This window comes from Perca fluviatilis, chromosome 3 (assembly GCF_010015445.1).
Source record: "Perca fluviatilis chromosome 3, GENO_Pfluv_1.0, whole genome shotgun sequence".
Taxonomy (NCBI): Eukaryota; Metazoa; Chordata; class Actinopteri; order Perciformes; family Percidae; genus Perca; species Perca fluviatilis.
In genome coordinates, this window is record NC_053114.1 from 17558967 (window position 1) to 17574884 (window position 15918).

The following is a 15918-nucleotide window of genomic DNA, read 5'->3' on the forward strand; positions in this document are numbered from 1 at the left end:
CTGAGGGACTTGTTAAATTATTGTTTAGATTTTTAACCTAGGTTACATAAACTTAATTGTCTTTGCTAAATAATTATAGGTAATGATGTGGCTTTTCTGCTGCCTGAAGGCCAAAATGTCTTTTTATCTGACTGTAAAGAAAAATGGAAATACATTCCTAAGCTACTTCAGACTCTATAAATTCATGATTGTCTAAATACACTATGCAGGTTTGGTTTTACTCTACAGCGGCAGTTTTACAATAATTTTACAGTTTTAGCAAGAAGAACAAACAAAGACCCCATTCATGCCTGTTATTATCATGTAATCTGTATCCGCTTAAAAGGATGTTAAAGCAAAGATGTTAAAGCATATTGAGTAGAATGTATAAATTAAAGGATCTCTGTCTATTGAGAACAAAATACAGGCAGAGCAGGTTGAAACATTTCCAGTTTCCAGTTTCAGAGCCAAGAGTGCAGCAAGCACTTTCACTGAGTACAAAGTAGATCCACAGAAACAATGCAAACTCCAACCTCACAATCTTTTTCACAACAGAAACAGGAAGCAGCCACAGTTTTAACTTGTTTAAAACTTGTCTATTATTTTCTGTCTAATATTATTTATTTAACCATTGATCATAACATTTTCTTTTCAAAGAAACTACAGTTTTACTTCAGAAAATAGAAAAAGGAGTTACACTTGCAAATGCAGTACCTTCAATATTTCTTATTTGTGTGGTTATTTTGTTTTTTTAACTTAAAAAGTTCTCGAAAACAGAGAACCACCTACTTGGCTTCAGGGTAATCAAATCCCTTCCTCGGATGACTAAACTTTGAGCTGTTTCCAAGTATTTTCTTTACTGTCATTCCACTCACATGCTGTCCTTTGTTAATGCATGTGACAAAAAAAAAACGTTATCAATGCATCTATCCCTACTGGAGTGACTCAAAGAGGGGGAAAGCTTCAGATATAGTGTAATGTTTTAATTCCTATACTTTTGCTATTAGCAAACCTAAAGTCATCTTTACTTTCCATCTTCAAATCTTAACCAATCTCTTTTAGATTATCCATGCACACTATACTGTTCATACTGTATATATCTAGTGTCATCTGCCCCAGTCAGAAATCACCACCAGTACAGTACATGGGAATGAAAACAGCACCCTAAAATTACAGGTTGAAATTACATTTGAAATTTTTATACTCATTATTCTCTTAATTTTTTATTATTCCTGTTCAGAAATTTTACATATCATTGTAATCAAGTATCCATCGTTTTTGCGCTAAAATCCAATAAAAAGGTATTACTGTAAATTGAAAAATATTGCAACATCCGATAACAATAGAGCACCAGCCACCCCACTCATGTTCTGTTCTCGCTCCTTCCATCTTAAAAAATAAAATAAATAAAAAACGTTATCGGAGCATCAAATCACACACCACTTGCCTCAGTAACCATTTCTTTCCTCAGGCAGTCCGTTTGCTGAACAGCTGACGCACATATGCATGTCACTTGTTGTGTTATTGTGTACCCTATGTATATTAATCATTGTTCAAATACAGGTCTGTAGTGTGTGTCCCTCGTGTTAGGACAGAGAGAGGCAAAGCACAAGAATTCCATTGTATTTCTAATACACATGACCATAAAGTTGAACTTTAACTTAAATGGGGATTTCCTTAAAAAAATGTTTCATTATGTTTCGATGAGAATTCAAGCTCAAGACAGAAAGAAGCATACAAAAAAACAGTGTAAGTGCACGTGCACATGTACGTGTGTCTACCTGACCATTGATCTAAGACACCTGACAGAGAGAATGTACCAAAACTGAGCAGAACAAAATGTGCAGTAACTATTAAACTTTATCAACTCTCTCAGTTATATCACAAATACACAACCTTTAGAAAAACTTCAGGTTGTATATCCTAATCAGCACTTATTCATTCACTGAACAAATCTTCTGTCATGGAGAAAATCCGACATCAATGGAAATACAATCAGATTAAATGTAAAAAAAATAAAATAAAAAAATGCAGAATGACACAAATGTGACTGCTGAAAACCTGAGGTGACATGATGACCAAACAGTGAGGGAGGGGAGCAGAGGAGAACAAAGTGTACAGTCACAGAAGTATGTTGGCAGACCCTGCAGGATCTCTCAGGTGGATGATACAGTCTCATGTGGGACAGTGAAATATTTGCTGTGCAGCTGATTCAGCATCTCAAGTGTCATGTGAACTATTAACGCAACATTTTGTTATTATGTAAGAATGCACATGAACAAGACTGTACAAAGGAGCCACGACAACTGAAATTGGTCGAAAGGAAGCAGATTCATGCTCTGACCTCCACATCCATGGCTAAGAGTGGATGACACATGTGTGAGTGGACACAATAAAGACACTTATTATTAAAACTCACTTACCACAGGAAAAAGATGTTACATGGAAAAAGAAAAGAGCACACTGCGTCATTTTACAGCTACATACAGTAGACGTGTTTAAATGCCATCAAATCCAATAAAACTGGAACAAAATAAAAGCCTGCCATAAAATGTCAGCAAATATCAACCAAAATCCACAAAATAAATGACAAGTTTTGGTAAGTTTTAGAACATATAAAGCACTTTTAGCTCCATCTTGCATAATGTTGTTCAGTGTCTTATTATTATTTCAAAAAACAAAAGCATTGTGTTGATTTCTTTTCACTCTGAGTATAATTATTAGTTTTGTTCTTGCATGTTAGGGCCAGTGGTAGAATAAATGTATTTCCATGTTACACTACCATTTACTTGCTCACACTGTACTGTCTAGTAATATCTGCCCCAGTTAAAAATTACCACCACTACAGTACAATAAAAGGCAACGTGATGAAGTACATGGGAATGAAAGCCACACCCTGACTATGATGCCCAGAGGAGCAACATAGAACATTAACCAAATAAACTTAAGAATATGAAAATAACTATGCAAGGTGCAGTCACAAAACTTTCCAGGTGTGTAGGTTAGATCAAAATGAAGGCCTAGTTCGAAGATGGGTGTAGTCCAAGCAAGGGCGTCGGAATAGGGGGTAGGAAATAGGGAAGCCCCCCACACACACACACACACATACACACTTCACTCCCATGGCAAGAGTGGATTGTATCTCTCGCCAATTATAGCCTACAGCTGCTGAATAACACAACATTAAAACTTTCATTTGATATTCTAGATATTCATTTAGCTATCATCACCTTCAGACACATTTAATACATTTATACAAATGTGCTAAACTAAAACTGCTTTGTTCAAACTTAAAAGACGCATGATAGTCTGATGCACGCAGGTTAACTAGTAACTGAAATATTGTATGAGGTGATATGGGGTATTAGAGTTGCAAGTGTAAAGCAGACAATACATGTGTGTAAAATAAATCATGAGTCACAGGAATTAAAAATAAGAATTGATAAAACGGTCTAAAAATGTGATGGGTTTCAGTTGATTGAGTTCAGTTGAGTGATAAGCATTCAGTTCCAAGAATCTCTGAGGCACATTTTGAAAGGGGATAGTATTGTCATTGTATCACAAAGTATCTAAATGAGAAGGCAACAGTTTGGTGGACAATGTTAATCTGTCTTGTAAACCTGACTGACAGCATCCTATTAGTATCAGTAGAATGTATTTCTCTCCACTTGACCCCCTTGAAACAATATACCATTCTAATCCATTAAAACCAAAAAGCTTTATATTTTACGTTTTACGTTTATATTGCTGTAAACATCAAGAAATTTAAGAAAATCTCCTCCAAATTGGCAGACTGAAGCTGAGTCACACTATGAATAGAAATCCTACAAATTCCACTTCACTTGGCGACTTCCTCCTCATAGCTGAGGTTCTCGAGGGTGTAACCCCCAACATAAGTAATATTTTGGGACAACCTCAGGAAACTGTGTCATGGATTTGGTTTGGAAGTTTCTAAACACAGAGAGAGGTCAGCTGCAGGCTGGTGAAATAAACACCACAGCAATGTGAGTGTGTCAAGACGTGTTATCCTTTGCTTTTGTTTGTGTCCCTGATTCAATATGAGCTCTTTTCTATGGCAGTACTGGCAGCCTTATCTTGTAGATTATGTGTGTATTGGTGTGTGTTATGGTTAAGCGAGTAGCTGATAATACTGCTGAATGCAACTAAACTAACATCGGAAATAATAAGGGGGGAAACCCTGACAGGTCATCTACATCATACCCACAATTCAAAGTTGCCCCATAATTAGTCTCTGTTAAGGTCCTAGTGGTCAAAAGAGGCCTTTTCTTTCTATTACTTAGGGTAAATGTTACCAACAATGAACTGCAAATATCTATTCTCTTTGATGTTTTTGCAATGTTAACCTGATCTATATTTTGCTACAGAATGTATTTGTATGAAAATTAAGAGTGGCTTTGAAGAGTGGTCCCTTTCACAGGCTTATTATGTGTTAATGTAAGCAGTGTTTTGTAATAGCCTACTGTAGGTCCATGTGGAGCTGTAGTCTAACTACTTTAAACTCAAATGCTTGGCGATTTGCAATGCAGCAATACATAATTTCTTATAAACTTATAGTAGGCCATGTTTCGCATTTTAAACCTATTATATTCCACCACTGCTTGTACCTTTTTTTTCTTGAATTACAAATTAAGATTACGTCATAGAAGGTGTAGAGTGGGCGGAGTGAGGAAGGGCGATGGAGCTGCGGTAACATTCGTTCCTGATTGGCTGTTGTGGGTTTACTGTGTAGCCCGATGTGTTTAAATAGCCAATCACGTCGCTTATCCTCAGTATGTGTAGAAGCTGCAGTGAGCAAACGGCCCTCTCTCGGTGATACACCGCGTCCGAGTGACACCTCCTTCTCTGCTCTCACCGTACCCACTTAACTCAAGTGCCATGGAGGAATTAAGTAGTTGACGTTTCCTGTTGCAACCTTCTCTTTTTAAGCTTTCTTCCCGTTCGGTTTACTGACGTTTTGAACTATCGGCGACTTTCTACGACCTGTAACCATCCTAAACCATGAAGTACATCATCGGCATCGGCGGGTGAGTTCCGACAGATATGACCGGTAGCTAAACCAAGCTAACTGGCTAACCTAAACTGCTAGGCCTCAAAAGCCCGGCACACGTGGAGAGAGGGCGGTTGTAACAACCGCGAAATTGTTGCTTCCTTTTTGTTGTACTACTGTTTTGTTTGAAAATTGTCGGGGTTTCTTTTAGCACTATCGTTAAGTTCCTCTGGTAATTTCCGTCAATAAACCGAGCTAAAGCTAACGTTTACAAGCATGTAGCTAGCTAGTAGAGATAAAAGTAAACCCACCACATGTCCAGTTGACACACCCTTTTTTATTTTTACATGTTTGTATATAAATGCTTTTAAGTCCACTAAATGTGTGTACTTGTGTTAACGTGCAACAAACTGCTCTGAAGATCTATGGTCAAAAACCTGTGTTAAAATCCGTGAAGATTAAACGGATGTAACGATAATGGATAATTATATTTAACATTACCTGACGGACATTTTTTATTTTATTTATGTATAACTGCTCTATCAAATGTTTCAGGTACAATATCTTAAGTGATGGTCTGATCGTTTATCTGTTTACCACTCTTTATGTGGGTTGCATCATCCACCATTCATTTCCGTTTTTTATTTCTTTGTCCCTTCAGTGTAACAAATGGAGGGAAAACCACCCTCACCAACAGACTGATCAAGAACCTGCCCAACTGTTGTGTGGTACATCAGGATGACTTCTTCAAGGTGAGCCACATGCACACACATGTCTTTTGAATTTTGGATATAGCCAACCAAAGGTATTGCTCTGAGTAACAAGTTTGTTACTACATACTGTTTGACTTTAGTTAAACACTATCAGAGCCTTCCATATAGCAGAGTGTAGCTCTAGTGGAATGTACCTGGGTACATCTTATCATGTATGTTTCAGCCCCAAGATCAGATTGAAGTTGGTGAAGATGGCTTTAAGCAGTATGATGGTAAGCCTGGGTTTTTATGAAAGTGTTTGAGTGTGTGTATGTGCATTTTGTGTGTTGTGTGTTTGATCCTGTTGTAACATTGTTTAATTTTTAAACTGCATGCAGTAAAGACAAACTTGAACATGTGTTTCTTACATGCATTTTGCAATTTTCTATTCGCTTCTCCTCCATCCTTTCTCTCCCACTTTTCTCTTCAGTCCTTACTGCTCTGGACATGGACGCCATGATGAGTACTATCTATGCATGGTTGGACAACCCAGTGAAGTTTGAGAAGTCTCATGGCGTCAATAACACCCTGGATACTGAGATCGTCCCAAAGTCTGACCAAAAGGAAGAGGAGGAGACTCACATCCTTATTGTGGAGGGCTTTCTGCTTTACACCTACGGGTAAGAATTTATGCTAATTACATTTCTGTTCATAGGTGGTTCTGTCACTAAAAAGAAATGGGACCAATAGGCCTTGACATTATGTCTCTTACCTTGCAGACCATTGATCGACGTGCTGAACCAACGTTACTTTATTTCCATCCCATATGAAGAATGCAAAAAGAGGAGGTGGTAAGTTCTTCAGTGTTGAGACGCTGTTCTTAACTCGTGTTTATACTCCAGTCTGCTTATTTTTTTTACTTTAATTATTAATTGGTGTCACTCTGCAGCTCTAGGAACTACGCGGTGCCAGACCCCCCCGGCCTATTTGACGGCCACGTCTGGCCCATGTATTTGAAACACAAGAACATCATGGAGTCAACAGATGTTGATGTCTGTAAGTGTGGGCATTGTGTCACTTATGTTTTAATGATTTAAAAGTTTCTCCTTTTGACTTAAATGTTTGCTTTTACAGTGCAGCTAGATGGAACCAAGTCAAAGGAACAACTGTTCAACTTTGTCTACGGCGACATCCTGAATAATATCCAGAAATCTCTTTAACAAACAAAGGTAAACAAATCCTTTGACTGTCCAGTTATCAAATCTTTGTATCCAAATGTGAGTTTCTGATTGTTTTTCTGTATTGCAGGTCATACGATCGGCTAAAAGGAGCATATACTCAGCATGCAAGCAGACCACCGCCTTGCCTTAAGTTTCTACCTGGCAGCTCATTTAGCGGACTGCTATGATTTTTTTGTAACTGTTTCAACTGATGGCATCAATGCTGGCGTGTTTTTATATCTACCATATTTATTGCTTTGTTACAGCCTACACTCCAAAAAGTGTTGATGGATATGTTCAGAGGATGGTTGCACTTATGTCAATAAATGTTCATCCTGCCAACTTTTGTGCTTTACTGATTTTTATTTGTAAGAGTGACCAGCTCTTACACTGAAGGTATTACAAACCCTTCAAAATGTATTCTGAGTAGTCTTTGCATGTGTGACGCATACATCTTAAAATATAGTTGTTTTTTTTTTTTTGGGTAGCTAGTTGAGCACAGTGAGCAGGCGACTTTCACTATCTCGTTCCCAGGCAGCAGTTGGTGTAAGTGATAAGTGGAATCACATGGTTCAACCTCGTGGCCTCAGTTCTAGAGCACAACCCTTATCTAAATTCAGACACACTTGGGCTTTTCCCTGGAAGTGTTACCTTCAGAATAAACTACAAAGGTCCCTTGTTTAACACCATAGTATTATAATGCAGATCAGGTCACTTAATGGAAGAAAATGCATTTATATAAAGTCCTATGCAGGAAAATAATCAGTGGTCCAAGAGAAATATAGTATTCCACAAACTGGTACCTTGTGTACCGGGTTGATGTAAATAAGCCAAACTGAGCAGCATTTCTGGACAGGAAAGTAGCATCGCTAGATGTAAGTGGGGGAAAATATAGCGGACATACCAATTTCAATCCAACACCAACCTTTTTGAGAGTGGTTTTTAGAGCAGTGGTTTAATCCCATAAGCAAAGACATTAATTCTAAGAGATGCTTTCCTCCAGTTGCAATAAATAACTTTAACCATGTTGGCAGATTCTCCATAAAGCTGTGGCAATCTTAGATGCAAACACTGCTTAATGTGTTTGTTTTTTTATTGCAGACACACTATTAAATCTGTATATTCCTATGGTTGTATGTGTATATACACAATCTGTAATAAATGTAATACAATATGTTAATGTAATTAAAAGCAAAAGACAAATTTTCATCTTTGCTTTCATAAGTAGAACAAGTTTCTAACAAGTTAGTGTAATTATGCAATGCCATAATTTATTATTGTGCATGTGTGTAGTATGGCATTTGTTTTCCTGTAATGGAAAAATACAGCTCATAAAAAATTAAATATCCACAGTAGTCAAGGGTGTGTCACTCCCCTCTGAGGGAACTAACTGGCCTTTCTTCACACTACTGTAAAAAGCACACGTTATGTAATGTTACTATAGACATGTATGGAAGTAGGTCAGAGCTGTACATTTGGAAGATAGAAGAAGTCATTTTTCCCCCTTTGTAGTTCTGCAAGAGGGTTCTTGCTGATGTGTGTTAAATATTTTACAGCTTAAAAGATCAGTTTCATTATGTTATGTATTCATTTTAGTATATATAAAATTTTATTGTGTTTTTTTTCAACTAGTCATTGAACAAACCCCATGATATTTTTAGCTATTGCCTCTTTTCATTTAACAGTCACCGTTTCCCCACTGCAGTCATTCTGGAATAAAAATAATCCTCAAATGTTGATATTAGGCTACACTGCATGCAGGACAAACGGAGTTCTGACAAAGAGAGCACGTGTTGTATTACTCACAGAGCACAAAGTAGCTCTTAGTTTCCTCTAGTTCCAGACTGACAGCATGATTAGTGACACCAGTGTCTCTGTAGCAACTGCTCGGACATACACACAGGCAGACGGCAGACATCTGTCCTAAAAAGCATGTTTTTTCAATGCACTTTTCAGTTTTGAGTTATTTAGTTCATACTTGAGGTTTTAGCTTTTTTCCTAGAGCTATTTCCCTTTTGAATAGCTGATCAGGTCCCCCCTCCCCCCCAACTTTACTATTTTATCTTTGGACTATTTTATTATTGATTGTTTTTAAGCATGTCCATGCAGCTATGTGCATATACTGTTTGTCAAGCTCTGTGTTACTGATTGCCATGTCAAATTCCTGTGTGTCTGCTGATGCATTTGGCGAATAAAGTGATTCTTATTCTGATTCTGATAGTGTCATATTTATGCATTTCTTGCCTTAAATGACTTGTCAGTATCTAGTCCACCCATGTCCTCTCTGGTACCTTTACATTACAACATACCTGCTGGGTAGGGTGACCAGATGAGAATGGGTCAAATTCGGGATGAGACCGGGGGGTGGGGGCGCTGCCTGCACTTAACATTAATTTCAAAGCGCCGCACCAAAATTATTTATTATTTTTATCTGTCTTGTCTTGTAAACCCGAAAATACAAATAAAAAATCATTAAAATCATGAACTCAAGTAGTGACGGGAGCTGCAGCTGCAGGACGACTCAATTAAAAACCACCATGGACAGTTTTTAATGTTCAATCGGACTATAACTATACTCCAGAGTCTGCTCTTGAGACTTTGCTCTAATTTTCGGGACAGTTAGGCCAGGATTCGGGATTCGGGACAACTGCTTGGATTTCGGGACTGTCCCGAATTTAAATTTGCTATGAACTTCCAGCTCCTCCGGTGTAGCCTGTATTTATTTTTTTTACCAGAGGTTTCAATATATATATATATTCATGCATCAGCTCTAAAACACAAGCTAAAAAAAAACAATATATGCCATTTAAACTCCAGAATATTCTTTGCTTGCTACCATTCAAGCTCAGGATGTAAATTCAGGTCATGGTATGTTGTATGGAGGATTGATTTTAAGTAGTTCAGGCCACACCAGTATGTCCAAATGTATCAAGGGAGAGAGATAGTGAGTGGGAGATCCTATTACAATCATGTTAGGAATTTCCTGCAGCCTACTTTAGTTTTGAGCTCAACAAACACTAAAATGCTTTATCCCATTTGCTAACAATGCAATTAATTAGCTTGGATCAAATATTTTAAGGTGGAAAGTTTAACTTTGTGCTACTTTTTGCAAAGTCACAAACAGATATATCAATTTTTCAGTGTTCAAAAGCAGGTATTCTGTGTGACGACATCCTCATGTGGCTCAACATTTTACTAGCAACTCACAATATTTGAACCTGTACATCAGAAATCTTTTGGCGATGGTGTTATTTTCCTCAAAGGGTTGCTAACTCATTTTAAAAAGGGCGTTTCTTTACAACGTGTGAAAGCTGGTCAGTCTGGACTTGAATGGGAGAGATAAGCAGTTATATAAGCTTGACTGCTGTTGGTATGACCTCCCTTGAAAAAAAAGATCATGGCTGCATATGTTTTACTGACCTCTCCTTATTTAATATTTTACCTTTCTGTGTCTTGTCTTTACACAGCAGTGTAATGGACAGGGACAACTCAAAATGTTTAGAAAGATTTAAAAACAGTAAGTTGTTTTTTTTTAACCTAAAATTGTATTCTTTCAGTACAGTGGGTCTTAGCTTGCATGAACTAGGTTACTGTGAACTCATTGTCCTCAAATTACAATATTTCATGGATGAATAGCACCGTGGCGATATGACATCGTCTTCTGACACCCGTACTGCCTCCAGACTACAACAAACCTGTTTTCTAAACCGCACCAACCACCACACTGTTATGAGAATTGCAGTACTGGCTCTTACTGGATCTTGTTTGTGTATGTGAGCACGTGTGTGTGTGTGTGTGTGTGTTTGTCTGTCTGTCTGGGTGTACGTGTGTCTGTGCTGTGCCCGTCTCTTGCTCCGTCTCCCCCTATGCACCTCTCCGCAGTGCATCCAAAAAGCAGAGGAAGCAACAGTCTGCTGTGGTTGACTCAAATAGACCATATAAACAACACTATAAATCCTCCCTTCAGACCTCTAACTCCATACAGTTAAGGTTTGGATTATCACATCTCCACCTCACACATGGCAGACAGGACACGGCCGTGCAACCACTAACCATCCTGGCGGCAGAGGTGACTGAGACTCTGTGGCCGCTTGTCTGAAAACAATTTCTTTGTCTTGCTCACAGCTTTGCAATGCGTCCTTTAAGATGTTTCCTCCAGTGTGTTTTTTTCCTTCTGTTAACCGACCAAAGAAAACAACAAGTACAGGGCACATTCATTTGGGCCTAATCGACTCATCCTTTTCCCTACACCACAACCCTCTGCTCTTCAAAGCCTTTTCAGCCTACGGGTTGTTTCTATATTTACTGCTTTTACTACAGTTTAAGAGGAGCCCACGAAACCAGCCACTGGTGCCATAAAATCTTTTGTGACGATTAGAGATGCTGCGAGGACTTGTTTATGAAAACAAAACCCTCTGAAGACGACATGGCAGTGAGCTGAGCAGGGTTAACACCGCACCTGTGGGGCTGATGGGAGGACAGCTTTGGTTCAACCACTCTGTCTGTGTTTACACTGGGTGGAACTGGCCTGACCACAGTGCAGACACAACAAGACACTGTAACCCATACATGGCATTAGACACTTAAATTGTACACAATTCACGGCTGTGGCTGTGGCTGCAGCACAGAGGTGGTGGAAGAAGTATTTAGCCCCTTTACTTAAAAAAGAAAAGAAAAAAGAAATCAGTTACAAGTTAGAGTGCATTCGAGGTTTTTGACTGAAATAAAGTTAAATAAGTTTGTTTTCCTTTTAATGCTAGAGCATTATAAGGTCAACACACTAAGGTGTTAAAAGTGGCACATTTTGTATTTACATAGGTTATTTTCTATTTTTGGATTATTGCTACTAAACTATTAACATATAAAAAGCAATTTAGAACTCCAAGCGTTATTGCTTTGTACTGATTTAATTGAAAGTGTGTTTGAAAATGCATCACTAAAGCACAATATTTAAAGCATGACAGCACTGACGTGATAAGAGCTTAAAGGTAGGTCCTACTTTAATACATACTTTTTACAATTTAATCTATTTTGGTATTGTACAAATAAATACACAAAGACACAATAAACAAACTTGACGCCCTCCTTGGAGAGGGGCCCTTTGTCAAAATCACATTTCAAGACCTTTATTATTTCATTTGTTTTGTGCTTTTATCAGTGGTGGAAAGCAAGTACATTTACCCAAGTAGGCTACTGTTCTTAGGTAGGCCTACTTTACCTGTGTATTTCCATGTTCTGTCATAAACTTGAGAATAAAATATTGTACTTTTCACTCGACTACATTTATTTGACAGCTGCAGTTAATAATTGTTTTCCAGATTAAGATTTGACATTAAAAAAGGTACATTGAGTAGGATTTTTTTGAAGTTACAAGTTAGAAGTGTGTGGCGGTGTCTGTATCTGCAGAGACCCTGCATCTTCCTGTATTTATTTTTTATTTTGCTGTGATCTGGACATTTCTGGGCATCAACCTCTATAACAAAGTAGGAACAAGGTGCCAGATTGTCATAGACAGTATATAAACTGGACCAACAGATCCCATTGCTCTGGACGGAGACCAGTGAAGGATATTAGAAGCACTTTTCCGGTGAGCGCTGAGCGTTACTGAGCAGCCTCCAGCTGAGAGACGACGGAAATGTGACGTGAGCAACCTGTCTGAAAGTTGTCTGAAAGTTGTCTGCAAGTCCTCTGGTAGTAAGGTCATTAGAAATTAATCTCCAAATCTGGCAGGGGGGGTATAGTGTAAGGATATAAGAGGGCTAATTTGTAATCACTAACATGCTAGTTATTAGTAAATTAAAACTTAAACCAGCAAATGAAATTGTCACGTGCTTCTCAAACTCCTGCCTGCAGTAATTAGTGGTAATGTCCGACATAATCGTTGCCTTTTATTTTACAAAAAATGTCTGCTAAAGCAGAGCATACAACGTTGGAGCTACGGTTATATTGGTGCGTTTCTTTAACATACAGTTTTATGTTTCTTTAGAGATAAATAATAAAGTCTTAATGTTGTCAAAGGAGCTCAAAATGAATGGCAGTCAATGGAACGCTAACGGCGAGTGAGCGTTTGGTAGCATCAAAATGGCGCCATAGGAAGTTGAAGTTCTGAAGAGAGGCTTACCCCCTTGCAGATTGTAAGCACGCATTCCAAGAGGAAGCTATGAAAATGGTGGACACAGCGCGGAAAAAAAACGCAAATATAGTGAGGTGAAATGCCAAGCGGACAAAGCTTGTTGGCTTTCCCCGTTGGCGAGCACCGTAACCCTTGTTGAGCAACTTTGAATGTTTGTTCTACTTATTCCACCTTTAAGGTGGGACCAGTGGTTCTATAGTTTGCAGTTTCCAGGGTTCATATGCATTTTAACCAATACTTTTCCATGACTTTTTGGCAAATTTCCATGACTATGTGTTCCTGAAAATGTCAGTTGGCATTATACAATAAGAATAAAAATCTGTGTTAAAGTTTACCCTCAGTAACTATAAAATGAATGACAATTTATGTGGTTCATAGTGGGATTCATAATATCGCTCCCCGAATAGAACGTTGAGGTTAAGACGACGTGAAAATACATTTATTAATGACATATTAATATGCTGTGTTAAAAAACAATCCATGACTTTTCCAAAACTTTCTGGGTCTTTTTATGTTTCCAAAACCTTTCCAGGCCTGGAATTTGCATTTTTCAAATTCCATAACTTTTCCAGGTTATTTCAAAACGTATGAACCCTGAGTTTCACCAAAGAGATATTTCCCTTTTAAACGTCTCAGATGGTTTTATGTAAATACCGGTAACTCTTTGAAGTTCAAAGAGGTACAATTGTCATATAACTATATTTCACAAAAATGCAAAGATTAGGAAAAAGTAAAAAAAAAAAAAGAGAAGAAAATGAATGATGAAGCTATTTTAACTACTTTATATATTGTCAAGTTGTTTAATTCTATATGCCTATGTGTATGAAATCTTTATCTGCAAAGGAATGAACTGTCAGATAAATGTTGTGTACTGTAGTCAGATGTAGAATCTCCCTCTAAAATTTAGTGGAGTGGAAGTACCATAGAATACAAACACTGAAGCAAAACACACTTTAAACTGTCAAAACTGTGCTTGGGTTAATATGTTTAGTTACTTCCATCAACGTATTCGATCTAAACAAATGTTTTGTTTGGGAAAGATGTGGTGGTTACATAGTAAACTCGTATGCTTAAATATCTACTCTGTACCATCTGTTGAGTCAGAGAAACCTAATTACTAATGTCTCCATGCCCACTTATCCAGACTTGCGTATGTAGAGTTATATAAGAACTGGTTGAGAAGGGAAAGTAACCTCATTCACTGTCACTTTGGTCAGAAACGCCACACAGAGATATGTTTTCCAGAACTTTCAACCCAGATCTTCACATGGTACACAGCGTGCATGGATACTGCTACACGCCAACAAAATGGTAAAAACCGAGGGAAATAATAACATGATGCAACCATCCTCAGCGTGGGCCCGAGGACCATATCCTGTTATGGTTGGTCTGGGTGAGGCCTGGTGCTACCAGTCTGAAGCAGACCACAGCCTCCCACTCCTCAACCGTCTGATTTACTGTTTACTTAGACAGGAAGGCCGTCAACTATACAACATCATCATCGGCTGCTCCGTGTCTATGGCTCGCTTGTGGTTTTGGCGAAGGGGGGGGGGGTGGAGGGGGGTCTGTGTTTTCCCCGATGGCCAAGTTTCTAAAAGCAGAGACAAGTTAAAACCAAATGCTTGGAGAAGTAGAGCCTAGCCTCGGAAACCACTGCTTCTCTGAGCTGTTTACCTTTGAAGCCTCATACTGTACGCCCCCACCTCCTGGAAAAAAACAGAGCCCTATTCAATCACAGTATTAACTGATTAAGAGCAGATCATGATTCAGTAAAACGTCACTGGGTAAAAATTCAGAAAACAGAGTCAAAACAAAGTCATTTTAAAGTGAATGAATACAATGAAGATTTATAATGTGGCTGGAAGTTCAGGAAAACATTTTTTAAGTAAAGTTTGTTTTTTGTCAGATTTTTGTATTTTTCCCCATAGTTGGAGACCCAAGGGCCTTCAGAGCCTTTTTGGGGGCCCTATAAGCAGAACTTTATTTGCTCCCACACTTCATTCACAAATTTGAATGACCTAAAATCGCTAAAATACAGCAATGAAAGGGGATCTGCTCATTTCACGCTGGTTTCGAGAAATAGAATACATTAAAAGTGCCGTATTTTACTTAAAAAAAGACAGATTTTCTTTTCTGATTGAATAATAATACATCTGCAAGATTTCTCTTTTTGTTTGCCCCTGCCTCGCCAGACCCGAGCAAAATATTGTTTTGGCCTTCACGTTACAGTGACCCAGTTTTAGAAAAACAGCAATCAGTGTTGCAAAATGCATTCATATATGGAGCCACTGTATTTAGGCACACGCAGATTTAAAAAAAAAAAAAACTAAACCCAAAGTCAAGGTACTGAAAACTATATTCAAAGTGTGGTTTCCACTGCACCGCCTGACATTCATCAGCAGAGAATCAGGTTGCCCCCTCCCTGAGTCTGGACCCCTCCATGGCCACACTGTGGTGCAGTTTCCGCTCCAAGAAGGACTGGGCGGGGGTGGACCAGGCCATGTTGGTTTTGACTGAGTTTCCTGCTGTAGTAGTAAGTATAAATTTAGAGTTTTATGTGAATAGGAGTGGGTGAGACAGACACATGGTGGTGTTGGGATAGAGAGGAATGTAACCTACTTTTCTGTCAACAAATGCCTCTTTGGATGGATGAAAACATCTAGTGTTTACCAATTCAGTGACAATTAAAGGTTTGTGGGGGAAAGTTTAAGCTGAATCAGGAACCAACTAGGGCAAGAGTCAGTAAACCAAGCTCGGTCCTTGTGCTCCGTCTACCAGCTTGTTAATTACAGTCAACTACATTGACAACTACATCACACAAAGTGATCAGGTAATCTGGCCATGATTAGATAGGCCTACTACATGTAAGAAAAAAATAGCAGAGAA

The 15918-nt window shown here is 38.4% G+C and overlaps 1 protein-coding gene across 2 annotated transcripts; it reads left to right on the plus strand.

Moving 5' to 3' along the window:
• Positions 1–4764: 4764 nt before the first annotated feature.
• On the plus strand, positions 4765–7241 carry mibp2 (muscle-specific beta 1 integrin binding protein 2). Of its 2 annotated transcripts, XM_039795729.1 has the most exons (8): positions 4765–5024; positions 5649–5739; positions 5924–5972; positions 6170–6359; positions 6459–6530; positions 6629–6735; positions 6814–6908; positions 6988–7241. In XM_039795729.1, exons 1-7 carry the CDS (start codon positions 4999–5001, stop codon positions 6897–6899), a joined length of 621 nt encoding a protein of 206 aa, XP_039651663.1. In that variant the 5' UTR covers positions 4765–4998; the 3' UTR covers positions 6900–6908; positions 6988–7241. The 2 variants fall into 2 exon arrangements, with proteins under 2 accessions (XP_039651663.1, XP_039651664.1); XM_039795730.1 differs by lacking the exons at positions 4765–5024; positions 5924–5972.
• Positions 7242–15918: the final 8677 nt, after the last annotated feature.